The sequence below is a fragment of the Lytechinus pictus genome, chromosome 8 (assembly GCF_037042905.1).
Source record: "Lytechinus pictus isolate F3 Inbred chromosome 8, Lp3.0, whole genome shotgun sequence".
Classification (NCBI taxonomy): Eukaryota; Metazoa; Echinodermata; class Echinoidea; order Temnopleuroida; family Toxopneustidae; genus Lytechinus; species Lytechinus pictus.
The window spans coordinates 37,962,556-37,986,773 of NC_087252.1; the positions used below are offsets into that span (position 1 = coordinate 37,962,556).

The window sequence follows — 24,218 nt, forward strand, 5'->3', positions numbered from 1 at the left end:
TGCTTAATTCTGTTATCTTTTATCTTTTTGAATTTAAAATGAAGGATATCTTTCCAAACTAAATTTTCTGGCAATTTTAGTTGTTTTCCCCAGATGTCCAAAATATAAAAATCAACCTTCTTTTGTTGTAAAAACAACACATAATATTGTTTTGCTCTGGTGCAAGTTATATTAATACGTTCACCAACAGATGTATCAATTTCTTCTTGTTCTGAAGACTCATTTTGCTTTTCTTTCATCGTACTTATTTTTTTAAGCCAATGAGCAGGAAATGCTTTTTTTAATTTTAGTGTAGTGTTAGTCATGATAATGACGAAGGTTCACTTCAGTTGAAGCGTTTTTATTTTCCATGTATCAAATGCACAATCAAAGAATACAATATAAAAACATAATGAAAATAATACTAACAATTTTGTTTGAAGTAAATTGGTAACAAATCTTGATACATAAACAAAATCAATAGCATGATTGCACATGATGTAGAAAAGATAAGGAATGAGACACTAAAAAAGAAGCAGAACTTGTAAAAAATTACTGCCTCTGAGATGAAATATAATGTCTAAGTTATATAGTCAAAATACAAGTGTATATGTAAAATTATTGACCATTTTACATTGCCATAAATAAAAGAAAGTAAAAACATTAATAAGAAAAGGAGGGATATGAAAATAAGTTATAAAAATCGACGAGAGAAAAAGCATGAAAGAAAAAAAAAAGAAGACAAAGAAATGGAATATCAAAATGGTGATGGTAATGATGATGATCATGGCAACGATGATTATAGTAGTGAAAACGGTGATGATGATGGGGATGGTGTTGACGACGATGGTCACATGGTGATAATAAATACGATGATTTTGATACTGGAAAAGTACACAGTGTCACACGATGTGTCCACAGTGTGTGTGCACTATGTAAAAACATTATTCACACTGTTAAAATGTTCACTTTCAACAATGTGAAGACATTTGTACACTGTGGACAGCTTCGACAGTGTGACTGTTCACAGCGTGTTCATGTTGTTCACTATGTGAATATGAGATTCACACTGTTGAAATGCTCAGATTCAACTACAGTGGGAATGTGATTCCACATTGTATTCCACACTGTGAACACACTGTGAGGCACGGTGAACTTTCCAGTTGGGTAGTGATGATGATGATAATGATGGTGGTGGTGGTGGTGATGATGATAATGATAATGATGACGGTGGTGATGATGATGATAATGATGATGGTGGTGGTGACGATGATATTGATGGTGGTGGTGATGATGATGATAATGATGGTGATAATAATAATGAAAATTATGATGATGGTGGTGGTGATGATGATTATGGTGGTGGTGATGATGATGATAATGATGATGGTGGTGGTGACGATGATATTGATGGTGATGGTGATGATGATGATGATACTGATGGTGATGATAGCGATTGGTAGTGATGATGATGATGATGATGGTGGTGGTGTTGATGATAATGATGGTGATGGTGAAAATGATGATGATGGTGATGATGATGATAATGATGATGGCGATGGTAGTGATGATGATGATAATGATGATGATGGTGGTGGTGTTGATGATAATGATGGTGATGGTGATGATGATGATGATTATGGTGATGATGATGATGGTGATTATGATAATGATGATGGCGATGGTAGTGATGATGATCATAATAATGATGGTGATGATGATGATAATGATGTTTGTGGTGGTGGTGATGATGATGATTACGATGATAATGATGGTGATGGCGATGATGATGATGATGAAGGCAATTATGATGATTATATCGATTTCATTGATACCAAATACCAATCACATCCAATCCATTACAGTTGCTACGACTGAACGAGAGCTGACTGGCAAACAAGTTGGGGCCAAGGTACCGTCGAGAAACATTCGATTTTACTCCCAGATTGGATCAATTGGCGTCACCCCGTTCGGTCAGGTTTGGAAAGGAGAGATTCGAGGTGTACCAGGGAAAGAGAAAAAGAAGATCGAAGCAGCAATAAGAGATTTATCAGGTGCATTTTCATTTTCCTAGCATCAATTTTAAAGTAATAATAGGAACAGAGCAACAAAAAGAGGGCACCATGTGAATTTGTAGATGTTTGTTGCAGGGCTAGCGTCGTGGGCGTCGTTAAACGGTGTGTGCGCTCAAAAATTATTATTATCAATAAATATTATCATCGTTATTATTATCATTTGTTATTGTTATTAATATTATATCATAATTTTCATTATTATTGTAATTGCTATCATCATCATTATGATGATGATTGTTATTGTTTTTATATTGTATTGTAGTAGTATATAGTAGTTGTAGAATAACTTCAAATAATACTGTGTCTCGATTTCAGCGTCTTATTTAAATTATTTAACTCGTAATTTTGTGTATTGGCAATCCAATATTTCAAATGGGAAAGCATTTTTTTAAAAGTGTTTATATCGAAAGAAAAAAAAAATCCCCAAACGTTATTCTGAATATTACTGTCCAAGCTCCCTTTCGTAAGACAAATGATCTATAACTTTTTTTTATCAGGAAGTGGGAGTTGGTGTATTTGTAATTATGTAGTTGAACCAAAAAAAGTTATTCGTATTATCCATTTTATCGTTTTCTCCTTTTTTGTGTTCTATCTGTGCTTCACTGGATCCAGGTGTAACCCCCAACTTTCCTGTTTTTTTTTAGCATGTTTTAATTATGTTCTTAAACCAAAAAAGTTTATACGGCTATCCCTCGTTACTGGAAAATAAATATTCCGAAATTAATGTCAGAAGTAATTATTACGTCTCAAGAGACTATGATTAAAAACAAAATGAAAGTGTTGAGGGTTTGGCAGTATATTCATAGTTTGAGTGTTCATCAAACGTTTAACCCCCTAAAGCATTTGATAAATGGAATACTCTTTAAAATGCTCCAAATTTATATTGGGCCATGATATGTTTAGTGCTTATTAAATCCTGTTTCGTTATTCCAATTTAAATTGATCCACGTTATATTTGAGGTCAGTAAATATATCAAAATACTGAATATTTCGAAGTCTGATTGATGTTCATTCTGTAATAACTCTGCTGAAATCATATATATTTTTTTTTTTTGGGGGGGGATTGTCCAATTACAAGAGGTTTTATTATGGATGTACAACGTTTCATTTTAGAAGATAAAGTTCCTTTAATTAAAAATGATTTTTTTTTGGATTTTATGGAAATATAGGAGTTTAATTTAATTCCATTATTCTGTACGCCAAATATTATCTTTTAAAACAAATTTAGAAAAACACCATTATTAAGTGTTTTTTAATTCTATGCTTTATTACTTCCGTGTTGGTGGACATTATATTTATGTGAAAAATAATAAAATTTTAATTATTTAATAGATGATAGAGAAATATAATTTTGCTGTAAATCTATTATTTTGATTATGATGTATATTCAAATCATACATTCTTGTATATTTATGTTATGTATATATCTATAGTATTCTATGTTAGGTTCTGCTTTATATGGTCGAAGGATATTTTGAGATAGATATGATTGATAAAGAAAAGAAAAGCTATTTTTATTACCCTTTTAAAATTTTCACCTGTTTGTTTTTCTTCCGTACTTCCCTGATCCAGGTGTTAGCGGTATAAAGAATAATCTTCTAGACATCGTGAATACCTTATGGGCTCTCCCTAAACACATCAATGTGGTCAAGTGTCTCGGATGCTGCTTAGAACAGTGTATGTAGTATTATAATGCAATACTATATACACTCTAATCAAGAAATAGCTAATCTGAGGAGTGTTTCATTAACATTTTCGTCCGACAAGTTGTCAGATCAGACAACTTTCCCTTATTTTTATTGGCTGAGAACCACTGTTGCCAAGTCCTTTCATGAAACGCTGGCCTGATCCCGAATCCCGCTGCTCTCAGAGTGAGACGAGGGACCAGTCGTTTTCGATTGGGATTTACATCTTTTGAGAGTGCGTTATAGCTCTTTCTGGAGTGGACAGTGTATATATTTTTTTAAATATATATTTACTCCAGAAGGAGCTATTAATCACTCGCAAAAGATGTTGACGAGGGACCAGTCGTTTTTTCGAGTGGGATTTACATCTTTTGAGAGTGCGTTATAGCTCCTGGAGCAAAAAGTTATATCATTTTTTAGATATTTTTTTACTCCAGAAGATCTATAAATTACTCTCAAAAGATTTAGACGAGGGACCAGTCGTTTTCGAGTGGGATTTACATCTTTTTAGAGTGTGTTATAGTTCCTTCAAGAGCGAAAAGTGTATATTATTTTTTTAAAGAAATTTTAACTCCAGAAGGAACTTTAAATCACCCTCAAAAGATGTAGACCAGGGACCAGTTTCTTTCGAGTGGGATTTACATCTTTTGAGAGTGCGTTATAGCTCCTTCTGGAGCGATCAGTGATTATCATGTATTTTTAGAAATTTTTACTCCAGAAGGAGCTATAAATCACTCTCGAAAGATGTAGACGAGGGACCAGTCGTTTTTGAGTGGGATATACATCTTTTGAGAGTGCGTCATAGCTCCTACTGGGGCGAACATTATATTTTTATACATTTTCACTCCAGAATAAGCTATATTGCACTCTTAAAAGATGTAAATCCCACTCCAAAACGATTGATCCCTCGTCTCACTCTAAGAGGAGTGTTATAAGGGACCAGATTAGCTCTTTTTCATTTAAAGTGTAGGTACCGCAGAGGGGCAGTGCTCCATTGGGAGGGGGTGCCGCCTTATGATTTTTTAAAGTAGTGAGAAAAATATATATTCTAGAAATTGGGAATAGAAGGAGGCTGAAAAGAAGAATATAGGACAGTCATCTAGATTTGGGTCGTTTAAATTTAATTTCCTATTCAATTGAGAACAATTGACGTTATAGGGATGGTCCGGGCTGATAATATTTGATATCTTAATACATATAGTGGAATTCACTGAGCAAAATGCCGAAAATTTCATCAAAATCGGATAACAAATAATAAAGTTATTGAAGTTTCGTTTAGCAATATTTTGTGAAAACAGTCGTCATGAATATTCATTAGGTGGGCTGATGATGTCACATCTCCACTTTACGTTTTCTTAAGTTATTACATAAAATCAAATTTTTTTAATTATTTCATATTTGTGTGAATAATATGTCTCCCCTATAATGAAATAAGTTGCAGCAATAAATATCTAATGCACTATAAAATCAGTTGTCAATCCAATTTATCTCGTTCTTGAAGGAAAAGAATTGAATAAACCAAATTTTATGTAATAAAACACAAAATCAGCCCACCTAATGAATATTCATGTCGACTGTTTTCACAAAATATTTATAGCTTGATAAATAGAGTAGAATCCACTAAGCAAAAATAACTTAGTTATTTGTTATCCGATTTTGATGAAATTTTCGGCATTTTGCTCAGTGAATTCTACTCTATTTATTAAGCTATAAATATATTTTCAGCCCGGACCATTCTTTTAAATTGAAGTCTTCGTGCCCATTTATTTACTTACACTGGCACCAACCCGAATATAGGTTGAGAAGAGATTTCAGGAAAAAACTGACATTCAAATTAAACTATAACTCTAATGCTTAGAATAAAAATACTTGAAAGAAGTGCAGGAAGGTTTTTTTGGTTCTTTTACATGCTTACTTACACATATACACACCCACGTGCACGCATACCCTCACGTAAATACGCACACATACATTTAGACGTTAAACATTATTAACATACCAGAACTGAGAAGTACATTACTTTAGGCCTAGAATACGAAATAACAAAGTCTGCGGTCAAAGTGGTTAGCTAGTATTTGCATGTAAGCAATTCAATTCAATTTTATTTTCCGTCATGAGGAAATTGATACAGCAGCCTAAAGTGATGCAAGTCAAATCGAATGATATTGTAAAAAAATAGTAATAAGAAAAAAAAAGCAGATCATCGTTCTTCTACCCTTTTTCCCATCATGCACCTTGCAGCGTTCATCGTGTATGAATACATTCCGTACGGCACGCTGCTGACGTATCTACAAACCAACGCAGGAAAGACTCGATCAACGTACAAGGCTTACGTCAATGTTAGATCTATTGTTCGACGGGTCAAGGAACCGGAACTACTTACGTTCGCCTGGCAGATCGCGAAAGGAATGGAGTTTCTAGCTTCACAAAAGGTGACACTTTCAGCGTGTTTATATAGGAACCTCTATAGTCAGGCATCACGGGCGTGAATTTTTAATCGTGTTTAAAGTTATCCCCATGCTGTCACAAAATAGACACCGATCCACCTCGTATCAGATCCGGGGAGGTTCGGAGGAGAGATCCGTGCAGACGCCTTGGGCATCCCTGGAGGACCGAGTATGTCCGGGAGGCCAACGCGGCAGTTAAACGGACCGTTCCGAATTTCTCTGCAAACACGGCAGTCCACAGGGGATGCCGGATGTTTTGGACCTCCCGAAAGCTGCCACGTTGTCCTCCCGGTCGATCACGGACCTACAGCGGCCTTCAAGGATGCCAAAGATGCTCCAAGAATGCCCTGGATCACCCCGGATCTGATCCTGGGTGGTCCGGCGTTTATAAACTACTGATGCTTTATACCCAGCATGAGTTCGAATTTGGATATAAACAGGATAACAAAAATAATGTCAAGCTCATAATAGCCAATGAGAGATGTTCCTCTATAAATAAAAAACTCTACTCGAAAGGTATTTCGAAATATTATTATGGTATATCTATCAAATAAAATCAACATTTCTGTATCCAGCCCACTTTTGTTTAGTCTAATCTGGTATAAGACTTCAAATGATAATTATACATTATTCTGTATTTATTTTATTTCAAATTTATCAATAAACATTTTCTAAGCACTACGATTTATATTAATTTCTCGTTATTAAAATGCATTACGTCGCTTTATGATCGGTGCCTCTAATCTCGGATTTTTTTAATAACAAATTTTATTGATTGAACAGGTTGTTCATGGGAACCTGCGAGCAAGCAACGTTCTTTTGTCAGAAAATAAAACATGTAAGATTGCAGACTATGGTTTGACTAGGATCTCTTCTCCAAAAAAGGTGAGTTACGTCTAATCGTGTCAAAATAATTGAACCCGTCTTACAAAGAGTTGTGATTGATCCGATAAACCATAATGTATATGAAGAGCTCACTTGAAAAAGGGGTTAGGTCACTTTTTCATCAAATTTGATTTTTATGTCTCAATGTATAGATTTTTAGTAGCTCAAGAAGATGATACCAAAGAAAAGTTGAAATTCTTATTAAAAAATGAACTAAAATAGCAAAGAAAAATCACTTCATAAAAAAAGGGGTTAGGTCCAAACAGAATTTTTTGGAAAAGAATATCTTAAAAAATATGAAGACAGGTGGATTTCTTTTATACCCAATTTTATGTTCTCATAGTAGGGTATCATGAAAATTCAGTTTCGCATACAAATATTGCAATGTGGTTGATCGGATCAATCGCAACTCCTTGTTAGATAAGGCCCTTACGAGGCGATTTTGGAAGTAGCTTTATCCAAATCGAATTTGAGGTCGGAAAGGAAATAATGAAGAGAAAGTGATAGTAGGCCTTCACAGCAGCGGGCAATGGAAGGGGATGGGGGGGGGGGGGGGTGATATTGGGCACAGTTCCCCATATGGGAAATCTTATCTCACATCAAATCTTTCGGTCATACTCTTAAATTGAACTCAAAAGGGTATAATAATGATATATTTTACTATTTTTTTCAACAATCGGAACATTCTTTATTCGTCCGAGTCCTTTTTAAATTCTTACCATTTTGATAATCTTATTTTAATTTTATAAACATTTTTAGGCGTATACTAATGTTGGATTTCTCTTATTAGAGAAGAGTAAAAAAAAACATCAATCACCAAACATACCACGCGAAGGTGTGTGATCTAATAACATTTCCCTAAATAATTCTTACTTACTTTGGTTAAGTTATTTTGCTATTTGAAACGACCATTCGACTTAAATTTCACGTAGTCTTGCTTACAGAATAGACCTAACGTATGTTCGATATACAAAAAGGATGATTATGATCTATGATATTGTACAAAGATAAACTAAGCCTTTGTGATCCTATAGTTTTCATCAGTTCCGCAAATATTTTGAATAATGGTAATGGTTAATATCTTTATAAACTTAACCCTGACATGCATTTACATAATGTTGCGTAATTTTGTAACTGGTATCCGAGCATCGCAAATTTGGTTTCAAAAGTTGCGCAAGACTTGAGAGTAAAAATTCAGTGAACGGCGCGGTCAAAAAATTTCGCGCGGTGGATTAATCGCGAAAAATATCGAGGGGGGGGGGGGGGCGCATTCCGCCCCCTGGCTTTTTAGAGTTAAGATTTATCTGTTTAGTAGAGGGCGTTATGCTAAAAAGCTTAAAGTAAAAGGTTGAACTTAATGTCTATGATTAAAAATTAATTTTCACAAAAGTTCTTTGCAAAAGTTAAAGACGCTTGATATGAGACTGCATAAAATGGTATATGCTTTGATGTTAGCTGTCTGTATATTTCTAATATTTAACAACAATGTTGATTAAACTTATTCTATTTTTTCGAATTTGGTGTTATCCATTTCAAGTCATTGTTTGCTCTATTTGACACAAAACAATAAAATTCAAAGTCTTGTTACGCCCCAACATGTTACTTGTGTCTGTGAGGCTGTGTGTGTGTGTGTGTAAGGGTGTGTGTGTGTGTTGGGGGGGGGGGGGGTTAAGGGTGATTAGCCGGGAAAGGAATCATTTAGACCTATCATCGTTATATTGATCATCTTGATTCAGAGGGCGATATTTTCTTATATCTCTAGACGATACATCGATGGCTTTCACCTGAAGCAATATTAACCGGTAGGTGCACTACCGATAGTGATGTATGGTCGTACGGTGTTCTCCTCTGGGAGCTGGTTACCCTCGGTAAGAATGCATGACTCGAATATATTGATTATTTGACTCTTATTATGGTCATTTTAACCCTTAATTTCTTTTAGTCATCAAATTTTAAATGTCGGATTGAAAAATACGTGAATGCAGTTTCAGTAAACACTGATATCATTGAGAAAATCTGTAAAACAAAGGTTAACTTCATTAGTTAAATAAACTGAACTGTATGAAAGCATGAACTCTATAAACGGTCACACTGAATATGGCCAACACAGATATGCACACGTGGGACAGTGTCTTGATATTGGTTGAAGAAAGACCCGACATCTGACCAGAATTCCATGCTTTTTTTTGCAAATCTGTCTGCAATTACACAGCTTCTTGCAGAATCCTTTTGCATGTAATACATACCGACACGCGGGCTGTCATTTTGTTGCATTCTGGACGAACTACATGTTGAAATCATTTTTATTTTCATTTTATTTTATTCGTCTTCTTTACCCACTGGGTAGCCTTATCAGTGAGTGTTGTCAACCAGGGCCCTACACAATACATATATACATAAAACATTCAGAGGAACACAATACATACAACACATATGAAGTCGACATTGTTACAATACAATAAAGAGAATGATTTGAGTAATTGAAAAAGAACCAGTATTGGGAATTAGCAGGAAATCAAGGAAATGTATAGGTATGCTTTTTCGATATAGGTTACTTACGTTTTTATAATTGTAAACTTATATTAATTGAGTACAAATTGGTATTTACCTTTAATACGAGAATTCTCCTGTAATTTTGCTCTTTTTGTCCGTTAGGCGCTCAGCCCTACCCTGGAGTCAACGATGATGAATTAGAAGACAGGATCTCTAAGGGATATCGGATGAGGAGACCAAGGCACTGTGGGGAAGATTTGTAAGTAGCGCCCTCACCTGTTGAAAATGATTAAGCCAATTGCTTATTTTTTTTTGGTGCTTTCCATCATTAGACCTCGGTATTTCTTTTTAAAACACAGTACATTTTTGTTATAATTTCTTTTGATAAATGACAAATATAGTGAATGGTTCATATCTGGTATAAATCAAAAGAATCTGTATAATTCTGTAATTCTAATTTATGTTTATAGCGATATGACAGTATTCTAAAAAAAACTAGAACTTAGTTGCTGGGGCCAAGTAATCAAGTCAGGTTATGATTATTGTACCATAAATTATATTACCGTATCAATAAGCAACAACAAAATGACGATCAATAATGCTGGAACCTCTTGATCACGTATATTTTTCAGGAGGATATACATGAACATACTTGCTTCAGAAGAGGCGGAAATAAATGTAATTGAATAGGAATTTAAATATAAAACTTCCAGTAGTATTCTTCTTTTGGATATGTATGTAAATCCATCAATTTATATATATTTAAAGATGTATTTAGGAAATGATAGAATGGCTCCATACCATGATTACACATAAATAACTACGAGTGCGTGTGTTAGCAATGACTATAATCTTACTCAAACATTGTCAAATGTAATGGTATCTGTGATTTCCTTGATTATTCACCTCTAAAGGTATCTTACAACCTTGGCATGATATTTAAAGGTAATTTAAGCATTCAATTTGGAATAGTAATAATTATGTCCTTCGTTGCTTGCCATGAACAGGGGTGGCCTAAAGTGTAGTAAGTATTACTTTATGTTGAAATTATCTAAATACTAGTACGCCTTCCGTTTAACAATCCAGAAGTCAGATACGTATGCCGCCCATGCCTTTTAAATATATCTTTAGACAGTTTTATGCAGACATTCTTCATCATGTTAAAATACCATTGAGTTCAACCAATAAATATATACTTTCCCTAGAATCTAACCAGTTATATATTCAAAGTGTTTGTCATCGAATTATATATTGTATGGAGAGGCATTAATAACAGAAATGATCGACTATGCAATCAGCAAAATTTACAATTTCATTAATTGCACTTGTTTACCACATGGACAGTTGACCCCTCGTTCCTACAAAAAAAATTCCTTCTGAAAATGAAACTTCCCTTGAAATGGTGAAACCAAACAAGGAAGGAAATCCAATTTCGGGTATTTACGTGGAAATGTTTTGAATGAGTTATATTTATGAAGATGTTTGGTTGAATAATTTGTATTTCTATAAAAATTTATATCAAACGCGTGACTAGTATGACAAGGATCCTTCTTTGTAGGAATCGTGATATATATATATATATATATATTCTGTCATGATGGAGCCGATATGATAGATTTGACTAATTCCACCGAATAGAGACTTGAAAATCCTAAGTTTGATTTCTGGTTTGCTCCATGTGCCCTTGATCATCGCATTTTTTGTAGACTACTCTTTATTTCATTCAAATAATTGAAATGCATGAAACATTTTTACCAATGTGTGTACTTATGTGTGAATGTATTTTATTTCAGTATTATGATCAGCTTACTTATTGTTGTCAAAGATTCTTTCTATTTGCATAATATTCGAACGCATCTAACGGGTAGTAACAATGATTTATAAACATCATAATATGGTACTAAGAACAGGGCTTCACATACGACATCGGTACGATATGATTTAGGGAACTTGGCAATCATACTTACAATCACTCTCTGCAAATTTTGATGAACGACGATAATTTGTAGATTTAAACGTTAAATACATGTTTTCTGTTTTGGCAATGATTTCTAGAATATTGGTCCCCAAATGACTACAGAATCGAAGATGGCTGTACAAATCGGAGAGCAGCTTTATTGTCAAGTGCCATTTATTGGTTGATAATTATTGTTTGACTTTATTATACTAACAGGTTCAAGATTATCAGTAATTGTTGGAAGACGGACACAAATCAACGAAATTCGTTCCACGATATGCAAACCAAAATCGGTTGGATGTTAGAAGGTTCTAATGTAAGTAGATTAAAACGCCCTCCATCAATTCAAATGCTGATGAAATTGCTCATTTTATAATTCAGTAAAGGGGCATTTGAAGAAAAGAAAATGATTAAATCATCTGCAAAAGATATATGATCCCAAAGTTTTGATTGAATAGCAATGCTGTCCCAGGCGTGCTCTTCCACTGCAGTGTACTTTGTGATATTTTGGAATGCCTACTGTTCTAGGAAATATCACTAGAACACATTTACTTCTTGAAAGAAATCAAATCTCTTCATCTTATTCTTGGTAACATTATTACGATTTTCTAACATGTTTCCTACAATAAGTTAGATTACATACTCTTCATACTCTTGTAATATTTCAGAGGAGAAAAGGAAATGAAATATACTGTCACAGAAAAGTGTGCCGACTTCCACTCTTAAAATATTGGGTAAAAGTGCTCCATGAGGGTAATTATGTGTCCAACCAACATTGGGAATTTCTTTAGGCATTTTATCTATCCAGTGTGATGAAAATCTTGCCCGTTCTAAAGTAATTGCTGGGTTTTTTTTAATTAAACCTTACTGGAAAATATCTGGGGGGGGGGGGCACTCAGTATATAATGCATAGTGGGTATGTGCCGCGGAGAGGACCCCCATTTTTACACTCAAATTTCCGTTCCGAGGCATAGCATTTTTGTCTTATTGAGAAAAAGAACAAAGAAAGCCGCTCCAGAGCATAGCGTTTTCTTCTTCTCGAGAAAAAAGAAGAAAAAAATCCGCTCCAGGGCTTCGCATATTTTCCGTTACGCCGTTCCGGTCGCAATTTTGGTGAAAAGCGGCCGCAGCTCGCTGTCCGACCATCGCCTCTGCGCTAGCGCGCCCGTCAGTCGTGCCGCCGGGCTAGCTGCAAGTACGTTCCATAGGGATGCATAGGCACTCGCACGCAGGCGACCCGTTCCAAGGACCCCCGTTTTCACAAACATTTGTAGTTCCGAAGCCCGTTCCGAGGACCCTCCTTTTTACAATGAGCCCACTCCAAGGCCCCCGTTTTTTGTCTCGCCCGCGGCACACCCCTACCATTTTTTTGGTCGAGTGCCCCCCCCGGGGAAAATATGCTTCCCGCAGTGGTTAAAATACTGCCCAAATTGGTTGGACACATACATGTAATTACCCTCGTGGTGGTAAACATTTTACCCAATATTTCTTTACCGTGTGGACAGAGATAGATGCGAAGGTATACTTCTGTTGCAACCTGTTAACGTCTTAATATTTATCATGTGCAATTCTCAACACAACCCATCATTTGGTATTTCTTCTGAAAATCATTGGCCCGTATTCTAAAGTCAGGTTTAACTTAGACCATGGACTAACTCTGTGCTAAAATTATGGGAAGCCAAAAGTGTCAAATTTTTATCAAGTTTTTATTATGCTTCTTGTGTTCACTGTTCTCTTTCCTGATTCATCGATCGTGAAGACAGTCATTTATTTATACTTCCTACACAATTATGAATGATTTGAGAGCCAAATGAGCTGAAATATCATATATCTGCTGTTCGTGATTTATGTAACAATTGGCTGCCCATACTTAAGCCGCAACTTTAAACCTTAGTTTAAAGATAAATTCCAGTTCTGGTAACGATCTCAAAATGACTTTTTACAAAATCTAATATAATGACCACCCAAGTGTCTGTTTGAATGAATAAAAAATATGTGCCAAAGGATTCTGGAAGAAATTGTGTAATTGCTGAGAAATAAGCAAAATAAGCGCGGATTCGGTCACTTCCGTCGGGTCTTTATTCCAGCAATAATAATCCACTGTCCCACGTGTGCCTATCTGTGTTGGCGATCTTCAGTGTGATCGTATTTCAGCTTAGATTTTATGATTTCACAAAGTTCAGTTTATGTAACTGTACCAGATCTAGATCCACGATGACATAGCCATACTTAACCTTGGTTTTACAGACTTTCTCACGAAATTAGTGTTTAACTGCAACTACTATCATTTAGCTTTAAGTTAAACCTGACTTCAGAATACGGGCCATCATTTGGTATTTCTTCTGAAATTCATGATGATTGTTAATATTGTTTTTACTTTCAGGATTACCTGTCCTTGAACAGAATGAGTGACGAGGATATTTACACCGACATTATCGAACCGGAATAAAGGCCACAACTTCATTTTCATCCAATTTCCATTCCTAAATTAGAAACACTGATATTTTCTAAACAAAGCTCATTCCATCGAAAAAACATTAATAAGAGCAAATGTGCACTTGTGATGTAGTTGTGATAACAAACTACTACGGCACCTGCAGTCTTTCAATTCGAATGTAAATATTCATGCGCATCAGAGAGTTCGGAGAATTATGGTTTGACCTCGATGATAATAAACTATCAATATATTCATGATGCAATAGATGAGCTAGTTATTGCACCACATCTCACTGTTATCTCGGGTTATCTGCTTTTTAAAAAATCAATTCGACATTTAACTAAGACAGGTTAGACAGAGTACAGGAGTTTATTACTTAGCAGATACCCAAACATTCATTCTTCCATCATTAAACTTTGGCAGGCCATGGACCTACCCTCCTTCCGTCCATTCACAAACACGATTAACGCCACACACACACACACCCCTCTCACCCTCACACACTCACATTTTTGTTCTCTCTTGATCTCTTTCTCTCTCATCTTCCTCACTTTGTCTCCCAAACACACTCGTGCAACCAACCTCATCCACTCACACATACACACCATCCCTCTCACGCCCTGACGCACACTTTTTTTGTGGGTGCACCCGCACGTACCCAAATCTTTCTTTCACACAGACACGTCCACTCCAGCATCCCGCGCTCACAAGCATCCCGCACAACCCGACGCCCATCATCTCAAAACACCCAACGAATGATACTTATCCGCTCTCTCCCCAGTTCCCCTTTCTTGGATTATTCCAGACTTTTTCGCATTTACTACGGGGAAACTCTCTACAACGCACTAATTCCTTTGAAAATACAAGTCACATCACAATGGATAAAAAGTTAGTGGACCAACGGCCTGTTCCATAAAGAGTTACAACTGTTGTAACTTTGCCCCTATGACAACCACCATGGCAACAGGGCTCAGCAGCCAATCAAAGACAAGTATACCATGGTAGTTGCCATAATGGCAAGGTTACAACAGTTGCAACTCTTTATAAAATGAGCTCCTGAACAGCATCGGAATCTCTTCACTCTGGACAACGAAATGATGTTCGTCTGGTGCAAATCGTCGGATGATTTGCTGTCCCAGTCCACCAACTTTCGACAAAAGCCTCCCATCTCTATTGTGATTTTGATTGCATTTTCAAAGGAATCGATGCGTTGTAGAGAGTGTCTCCGTAGTAAATGCAAAAACTACCTATTGCCGTTTACATACACCATGTACGCATTAGCCCTTGTTTGTGTTTATTTCCATATAAAGCAATAAAATATACACATGATCAATTAAACAAAATCGTCAAATATCGTAAAATAAGGAAGATGGCCCATTTCAGCGGTATTAACAGAATACACTGAAAAAACTCCGGTGTTGATTTAACACCAGCCCGCAATGTCCACACCAGAGAAGTGTTAAAGAACTCCAGTATGGTTTTGGTCTAACACCAGATATGTGTTTATACAACACCAATTGGTATTAAAACAGCATCGGGTTGATTCCAAACAGGTGTTATTTTGATACTTCTCTGGTGTGGACATATACAGATTCCTGGCTTGTGTTAAATCAACACCGGAGTTTTTGCAGTGTACCAATGTCCTTCCATGGGGTCCTGATGACACACCAGCGTATTTTAGCTTCCACTTCGCGGACGCTTTCTGCAACGTTGAGAATCTATCGAAATGCCTGTCAAATCACAATGGACAGATTAGAGGTCATTGTCGAAAGTTGGTGCACCAGGACAGCACATCGTCTTAAGATTCGGACCGGACAAAAAATGTGCAAATATGTCGCTTGTCCAGAGTCCATGACGACACTGCTAGTTTGTCTTTGATTAACTGATTTGTTATTAAGGCCTTTGACAAAAGGATAATCCGCGTTATAGAAATCGTCTGTGAAGGGATTCCTAAAATGCCCTACTGACATGTAGGGGAAGACACACTCCCGACCTGTGACAACTGCACACGTTATCTCTTTCACACACAGACACAACCCCACTCACAAACTTGCACATTCTCACACACTCCCACACACCTTTACACAAGTGCAGACAGACCAACGCAGTCCTCACCACTGATGTCTTCCCAAAATTCAATGCACATGCGCGGCCGATGTACGAAACACACTACGCACGCCTCTCTACAGTGTGTCTCAAAAAAAACTATACACTTTTGAAATGGCTACCAAACACAAAATATGTCACTATGGGGAAAAATACCTATATATATGGAAAGCCAATAAAGTCAATTTTCAGATGATACCAAAAAGTTGGAAAACTTTTCATGCTTGAGTGAGCACTACCCACTTAAACAAAGGGTATGGAAATTAGGCTGGGCAGGAATTTGCCTTCCAATTTCTTTCAGTTTTTGAGATGCGAGTCCCTTGGAACTTGCAAAATTGAGGGTGTTCTGATAAATCAATGATCAAGCATTTATCAATTTAGGTTTTTAGAGCAAATTTCAAGAATAATTAAATTGAAATTAATGCATGAGAGAACATGAAATACAATTTTTTAGTTTTTTCACGTGGATCTCAGCAACGTGATCATGGAAGGGATAGGACTTAGGTGGGAGAAGTAGGTGGATGGGATAAGGGTCAACAAATCACTTAACCCCCCTCCCTCTCTCTACCCCTTTCACCCCTCCTGAGAGACAAGCCTTTGCTAGGGGGAGCAGGAATTAGCCTTCTAGGTTTTTTTTGTAGAGGTGAGTCCTTTGGAACTTGCAAAGTTAAGTGTAGGGTGTTATGCTAAAAAAATTACTGACGAATTGAGATCAGTTTTGGTTTCTTACGCAAATTTCATGAGTTACAAAATTGAAATGTAATACATGACAGGAAGTGTAATTTTTAGTTTATTATGTGGATCTTAGCAAGTGTGCTTGTGAGAGTCAGAGTAATGTGTTTGTACCTCATACATGCAAGGGGGTGAGATAGGGTAAGACTGGGTTAAAGGGGCATTCTTCTTTGTGTTCTCTTACAAATTACATGTCATGTACTCACCCCCGCTCTCCACCCCCTTTCTTTCTCCTGGATGGTATTTAAAACTTAAATGACAAGTGACTTATCATGGTTGATGGGTCTTTCTTTTCCATTGAATGATTATTAAGAACTTGACTAATTATGGTGATTTATGAAATAATTTATTGAAAAAGCTGAATGTTTGATTGATAATTTATTGAAAAAGGTGAATATTTGCTTGATCACATTGATTGAGTTGATTTACTAACAAATTGTTGATTGAATGATTGATAAGTGAAAGTTGATGACCTAATTTTCAGAAATTATTATCAAATTGACAGTCCACTCTGGACTTAATGCGTGCATTAAATAGCAATCAGTCTCAATCTCAACAGGAGGGGGGAAGGGACGGACCTACAGGAATGAGGCTAAACTTTCTGTTGATCCTTTCCCATCAGCTTACTTCACCCACTGAAGTCCTATCTTACCCCTATTCTCCTGGCTCCAATGAACACACTGCTGAGATCCACATTGTAAAGTTAAAATGCTGCACTAAAGATTGCAATTCACGCTCACTCATGGATGAAATTTCAATTTGATAATTCATGAAGTTTGCTCCAACAATTTAAATCGATCATGAATGAACAATTAATTTAATTTAAATCAATTTAAGTTTGCAAGTTCCAAGGGACTCGCCTCTCAAAAACTGACAGAAATTAGCTCTAAGAACCTAAATTAATAATGATTGATCATTAATTTATCACAACACCCTCAACTTTGCAAGTTCCAGGGGATTCGCCTCTCAAAAACTGAAAGAAATTGGAAGGCTAATTCCTGCCCACCCTAATTTTCATACCCTTTGTTTAAGCGGGTAGTGCTCACTCAAGCTTGAATAGTTTTCCAACTTTTTGGTGTCATCTGAAAGTTGACTTCATTGGCTTTCCATATATATAGGTATATTCTCCCAAAATTACATATTTTTTGTTTGGTAGCCCTTTCAAAAGTGTATAGTTTTTTTTGAGACGCACTGTATAGCAATATTATTATTCATGCACAGAGTTTGATACAGGATTATAAAATAGGGGGCAATAAAAAAGAAAGAACAATGTTTGGGAAATGGAGGGAGGGGAGGGAGGGGGTAGGGCAAATATTATGCATGTATGTCCACTGAGCTATGTAATAGAAATCTAGATATTCATCTTCAATCTCTTTCCCTATTTCGCCTTTTGCTTTTATCTCCAGTACAGTACTATTTGTTTATTTTTAAACATTTATTTGACAAGAATCGTGGTGGAAACGTTAAAAAGAATGGGACTTCTTTAAAGTTCTTCAACGTATCCCATGTATTAGTATCCTACCATTATGCATGAAAATGTTTATTGTACCTTTACCTATTTAATATTTAAACTCTCATAGTTAGACAATGAACTATATACCGCTTATCTATTTCTTTTAATTGGCTATGGAATTGGCCTATCGTCAAGGAAATATTATTTTTTTCATTGACAATTTTGTTTACAGAGAAAGTATTCAATGACACTGTTATGATTAAGAAAGAACATCGAATTCCTCTTACGATTCATATCTAATACGGCAATAAAGCTATAATTTCTCATTTATTTCTAACGATTGTTATGTCACTCGGCAAGAATTAAATTCGTCAAAAATATTTCATTAAATACAATGCTTCGATTCTTGTTTGTTATTTAATGTTTCAGAGTGCGAAACTTAAAACATTCTTTTATTATCATTATTTTTTATTCAGCAAAGAAAAATACAAAAACAATACAATTCTGTATAAACAAAACAAGATAGGAAATATCAACCATGGGAACGCCAGGGAAAGAAAACTGTGGTAATCCATAATAATATTGGTAGAATTAGAATAAAAAATAATGTATAAAATGATATAAGAATAATCAGGAAATAGCTTTAGGCAAAATAAATACACCGAAACACACTTTCATCACCCATATCGTAGCATATTCAGGACGACATGTGCATCTTAGGCATGTAAAGTGACCGACAACTTCACGGGATTTTCCAAGACATACACAATCAAAATAATACCTAAGCATTTTTTCATCACATCAAACATTTTGAATAAATCTGAAATCTTCGCTATGATATCAAACAACGAAACATAACATGTTTTTATGGTATATAACATTATTGAATGGCAAAATGGAGTCACACGATCTTGTTTCGTTTATTGATATAGCCTCAGTATAACTAAGGGCCTTTTCACACGTGAATCTTGAATCATCGTCATTTTAATGATGATTGCTATTTGTCATCGGACCTTTCACACGGAAAAGTCGTACCGTAATTTGAATAAAACTGGAATTTGAATTCGTGATTCTAGTTTCGTTTCACACATGCTAAAATTCGTCATTAGCCTTACTTTTCACTGGAATCATTCAAATTACGATTTTCTTTAACCGTGTGAAAGGGCGGTAATTGTCCTTAAGTTCGCTTGTGTATCTCGCTTTCATCTTAGCTGCGTATAGTCTAAGTCTGTTCATAACCTTATGCTGCATGGATATTTCGTTTTCGGGAAAAGCACCTCCTATATACATACGAATGTGGTAAAACCATTCACTGAGGTGTAGTTAGTAATCTTACAATTTCAGAAGGAATTAAGTTAAGTATAATGTAATACACATACCAAATACATAGTATAATCAAATTTTTTTTTCTAGTTAAAATGTACACGTCAATATCATATCAATCATTAATAAGAAGTGCTTTTGATAGGTACAGACAAGGAGAGCGAAACGAACCGTTACGAGGAAAAGGCTATTTTTACTCTTAGGATTTACTGTCTACAACTAATTATTGTATATTTCCCAATTTAACATGTTTAATATACATATATAGGCCTATGACACGGAAACATGTATTTACATGTTATATTTGTATCATAATTACAATGATTTATTTAATAAAGATCTATAGGCCTAATGATAAGGATAATAATAATCATAATAATAATTTATAATAATAAAAGTTGTGATGTCTTTATTAATTCCAAATGATATTAGATGATAAATTAGATCATATGGGGTCAACCATACAGGTGAAATCTAGATTTAATACAGAATATTTGGAGTTCATGGACAAATTTCAATTAATAGATATTTGGAGGAAAAGATATCCAGGATCGGAAAACAACAGTTTACTTTCAGACAGAAGACACCACCTATTCAAAATAGGCTAGATTATTGGATAATATCAAAAGAAGTTGAAACATTGGTGTTGGAATGTGACATTTTACCGTCTATAACTCCAGACCATTCTGGAATTTTACTTACCTCTTAGTAGTGGGAAAAAAAAAGTGAAGCGAGGTCCTTCATACTGGAAATTCAATAACAGTCTATGTTATGATAAAGAATATGTTTCTGCTATGAAAAATGATATTCTTAGTTGGAAAAAGCAATACAGAAATGTCTTTTCTAATTACTCATTGCTTTGGGGCTTTATTAAATAAAAGATTAGAGAGTATACTCGAAAATATTCTAAAGAAAATGCACGAGAAAGAAATAAGCAAAAGCTGATTTTAGAGTCTGAAGTGAAATACTTAGAACAGCAAATTGCTGTGAATAACTCTGATGTTTTGCGGAAAAATTTGGAGGAAAAAAGAGAACTCCTTAAGAAGTTATTTGACTTTGGCCTTGATGGTCTCAAAGTAAGGTCACGCGCGGCCTGGGGTGAAAAGAGGGAAAAGAATTCTGCATTTTTTTAAAAACTTGTGTTATCAAACAAACGTAAATCTGAGATTCATAAATTAATAGGTGAAGATAATCAGATACATAGCGACCGTGAAGGTATAATTCTAAAAATCATCAAATTATTCTACAGTTCCTTATATTCTTGTAACATGTGTAAGGGAGTTTGCAATGATGTTGAAAATTTACTGAAAAAAATTCCCTTTCCTCCAAGGTATTACTAAATTTTAAGAAGACAATAAAAATAGCTGTGAAGGTAAATTAAGCAAAAGTGAATGTTTTGAGGCTTTGAAAAGCATGCAACTTAATAAAGCCCCAGGTAATGATGGTTTAACCACATAATTCTACTCCAATTTTTGGTGTGTAATTGATGACCTATTGGTTGATTGTTTAAATGAAGCTTTTGAAAAGGTGAATTGTCTGCATCACAGAAACAAGGAGTAATCACTCTTAGACTAATTGAATGATTAGGTAAAAACCCTCTATACATTAAAAACTATAGCCCTATTTAAGATTCTCACTAAAGTTCTTGCCAAAAGAATTAAAGAGATTCATCCCGAAATTATACAGGTTGACCAGGTTTATGGATACATTAATAATCGAGATATAGGCCAAGCAGTTCGTCTTATTGATGATATTTTGTTTCAGGCTTTGAATAACAATATAAAAGGCTATCTATTAGCGGTGGATTTTGTAAAAGCATTTGACCCTGTATCGCATGAGTTTATACAAAATGTATTAGAAATGTTTGGATTTTGTGTATCTTTTAGAAAGTGGATCAAAACTTTGATAGTGGAGCATGTAGTTGTGTTGCGAATGGTGGCTTCACAACTGTTATTTTGATATACAGAGGTAAGACAGGGAGATCCCCTCTCGCCTTATATTTTTATGTTATCTATTGAATTATACTTGCAAACGTTATAAGAAATGATACAGGGGTTAGGGGTGTTTTGTTGGCTCAGAATGAAGTTAAACAAGTGCTGTATGCTGATGATGTATCGATTTTTGTACGAGATGAACGGTCCTTAGAAAGACTTGAATTACCCTTTTGATGTTTTTGGTAAATTAAGTGGTCTCATATTAAACAAGGATAAAATTAATTTAATGAGATTAGGAACCAGTACAAACCAGGACTCTGTCCCAAAATGATGGAATATGGTTAAAGAAGTGAAGATTTTGGGAACATATATTATTTTACCATGGATGTGGAGGTCAAAGAAGAAATGAACTACAAATAAATATTAAGCAAAATAAAAAAGTTATTGAAGCAAAGAGATTTGACCATATTAGGGAAAATTCATCTTCTAAAAACTTATGCACTTTCAAAGCTGATTTATGTCTCATCTTTGATTGTGGTCCCGAAGTGGGTTTCTGTGGAAATAGAAAGAATCACATTCGAATTTATTTGGAATGGACAAGATAAAATAAAAAGAAACACAATGTTATGCTTAAGCATGGATTTGGAACGTTTTAGATTCTGACGTTAAAAGGGGGCAATAACATTAAGAAGTTCTGAAAAAGAAGTATATGTCACTAAAATACATAAAATAATAAAAACTCGAATTCCGAGGAAAATCTATTTGGTGTATATTGACTTGAAAATGAAATGTTTTAACACCATTTAGCCCCTTTGATTGGGATTATTTATATAATTAAACATGCAAAGAGAGAACCAGGCGTGATGAACACATTAGCCCGAAGCATCTCATGTTCCAGAATGTTATGAACAAAATATTTATTATGTTATATAATATACATGATATAATGTAACAAAACATAATATATTATAAAATTATTTATTCTTCCCACACTACGTTTATCTTTCTTTCTCCCCTTTTATTTCCCTCTTTTTTGCCAGCTGATTTTTACCCCCCGTGATCCCCGTTGTTACGCTACTGGTTTAGCTAGATACACATCCTTTGCATGAAATTGCTTGAAATGTCTTTATTTCTAGATTGTCCCCAAAATTTCAGCTCGCCCATCGCGTTGCATTCTTTAATCAATGCAAGCCATGTCCTGTTAGGGAGCTTGTCAAAAGTCCATGCACCGTTCTTTATCGTTTTTACTGCATCCGGGTTTTCGCTTCGGCTTTCCCGCCCAACGTTCCCTCGTCTTCAAAGGAACGGCCGCCATCAAAGGCCCATTGATGCCACCGTTCTTTTGTGCGTCTTTCCTGCAAGTCTTAATTTCTGTCGAAAGACCGAAGAATCTATTCTAAATAGCTCCCTCTACGACCAAAAAAAGGCGTGCCTTCATATTTATTGTCGGATCGGAGAGTTCGGGTTACTGTTCTGAACTATGGTTCGCATCTATAATGGGTTCGGGTGCATTCATAAAGCCACGGTAGCTTAATAAAAAATCACGCACTTGTCATAAATCGTTACTGATCTTTCGAATTTGCTGCAATAACCATGAAAACCTCTTTTTTTGCAATTGAAAGAGAGTCAATTCATGACGTTTTAGGTGGGAAAATAAGATTCCACAAATTTTCGTTTCGTAGGCCCAAGCCATTCGTAGAATTCACGTCAACTTGGAATATTTATTATTACTCGCATCTGAAACAAAAAAAAAGAGAAGGAAATGGAAAGATGAAATGAATATGACCGGAACAGCTTGGCACTATTAGTCATAGATAGATCAAAGATTTATTAGAAACTGTTAAAAATAGTTTGTTCATTTTTGGACGGGCAACCATTTCCCCAGGATAACATATTGTCTCTTAATTTTCTTTATCTCCTTGTTTTAAAGAAGCGGGACCAAAAGAGAAGATGAAAAGAGGAAGAAGAAAACTAAGAAGGATAGGGAAAGAAAAGGTAGGGGAAACAGAGAGAAAATAAGAAAATAATATTGGGATGGAGGAAGAGGAAGGGTGAAAAAATATGGAGGAAAAACAGTTGAAAGAGAAAAAAAATAGGAAATTTGAGAGGGGAAGAAATTTAGGATCGAGAATCAACGGGAGAGGGGGGACAAATTGGAATATGGAAATGGATAGAGACAGAAAATAAGGGGAAAGAAGAAGTGAGAGCTGGTGGACGATGGGGGGAGAAATAAACGGGGAAAAGGGAAAGAGTGAAAGGGGAACAGAGGGGAAGACATGCAGTGGCGGAGGCTGGATCCGCCCCTGATTTAGATTTACATTTTATTCACCCTATCGATCCCCTCTCGGGGTATGAGAGTACAACATATAAACAACTTATAACAGACTAAAGTATATAACTTCATTTAATTGGTTTAACGTATTAAACGAAATGTTCGGAAGTGAAGATAAATACCAAATGTGGTAACGATCTGAAAATTAGTTCGATCAGAATCCAATGAAATTTACCAACGGAGTGTTTGTTTGTATAAATGAAAAATATTTGCCAAATAGCCCTGTGAAAGAAAATCGTAAAAGTGCTGAGAAATGAGCTATATAAGCACGGAATTCCATCAAATGTCAGGTATTTTTCGAAGCAATATAATACGCTGTCCCACGTATGCTTTTCCGTTTTAGTCATCATCAGAATTATCGATATTGAGCGGCGATTTCA

At 35.4% G+C, this 24,218-nt stretch overlaps 1 protein-coding gene across 1 annotated transcript in view; it reads left to right on the forward strand.

Annotated features, from left to right (window-relative positions):
• The window catches only part of LOC129266569 (tyrosine kinase receptor Cad96Ca-like), a 30,118-nt gene extending 11,482 nt beyond the window's left edge, over window positions 1–18,636 (forward strand). The window contains exons 5-12 of the mRNA XM_064104255.1: window positions 1,845–2,033; window positions 3,627–3,731; window positions 5,981–6,171; window positions 6,970–7,071; window positions 8,834–8,939; window positions 9,727–9,823; window positions 11,738–11,837; window positions 13,905–18,636. Coding sequence (XP_063960325.1) covers window positions 1,845–2,033; window positions 3,627–3,731; window positions 5,981–6,171; window positions 6,970–7,071; window positions 8,834–8,939; window positions 9,727–9,823; window positions 11,738–11,837; window positions 13,905–13,970 — 956 coding nt within the window. The 3' untranslated portion in view covers window positions 13,971–18,636. The remainder of the gene's footprint in view (window positions 1–1,844; window positions 2,034–3,626; window positions 3,732–5,980; window positions 6,172–6,969; window positions 7,072–8,833; window positions 8,940–9,726; window positions 9,824–11,737; window positions 11,838–13,904) is intronic.
• The last annotated feature ends 5,582 nt before the right edge of the window (window positions 18,637–24,218 follow it).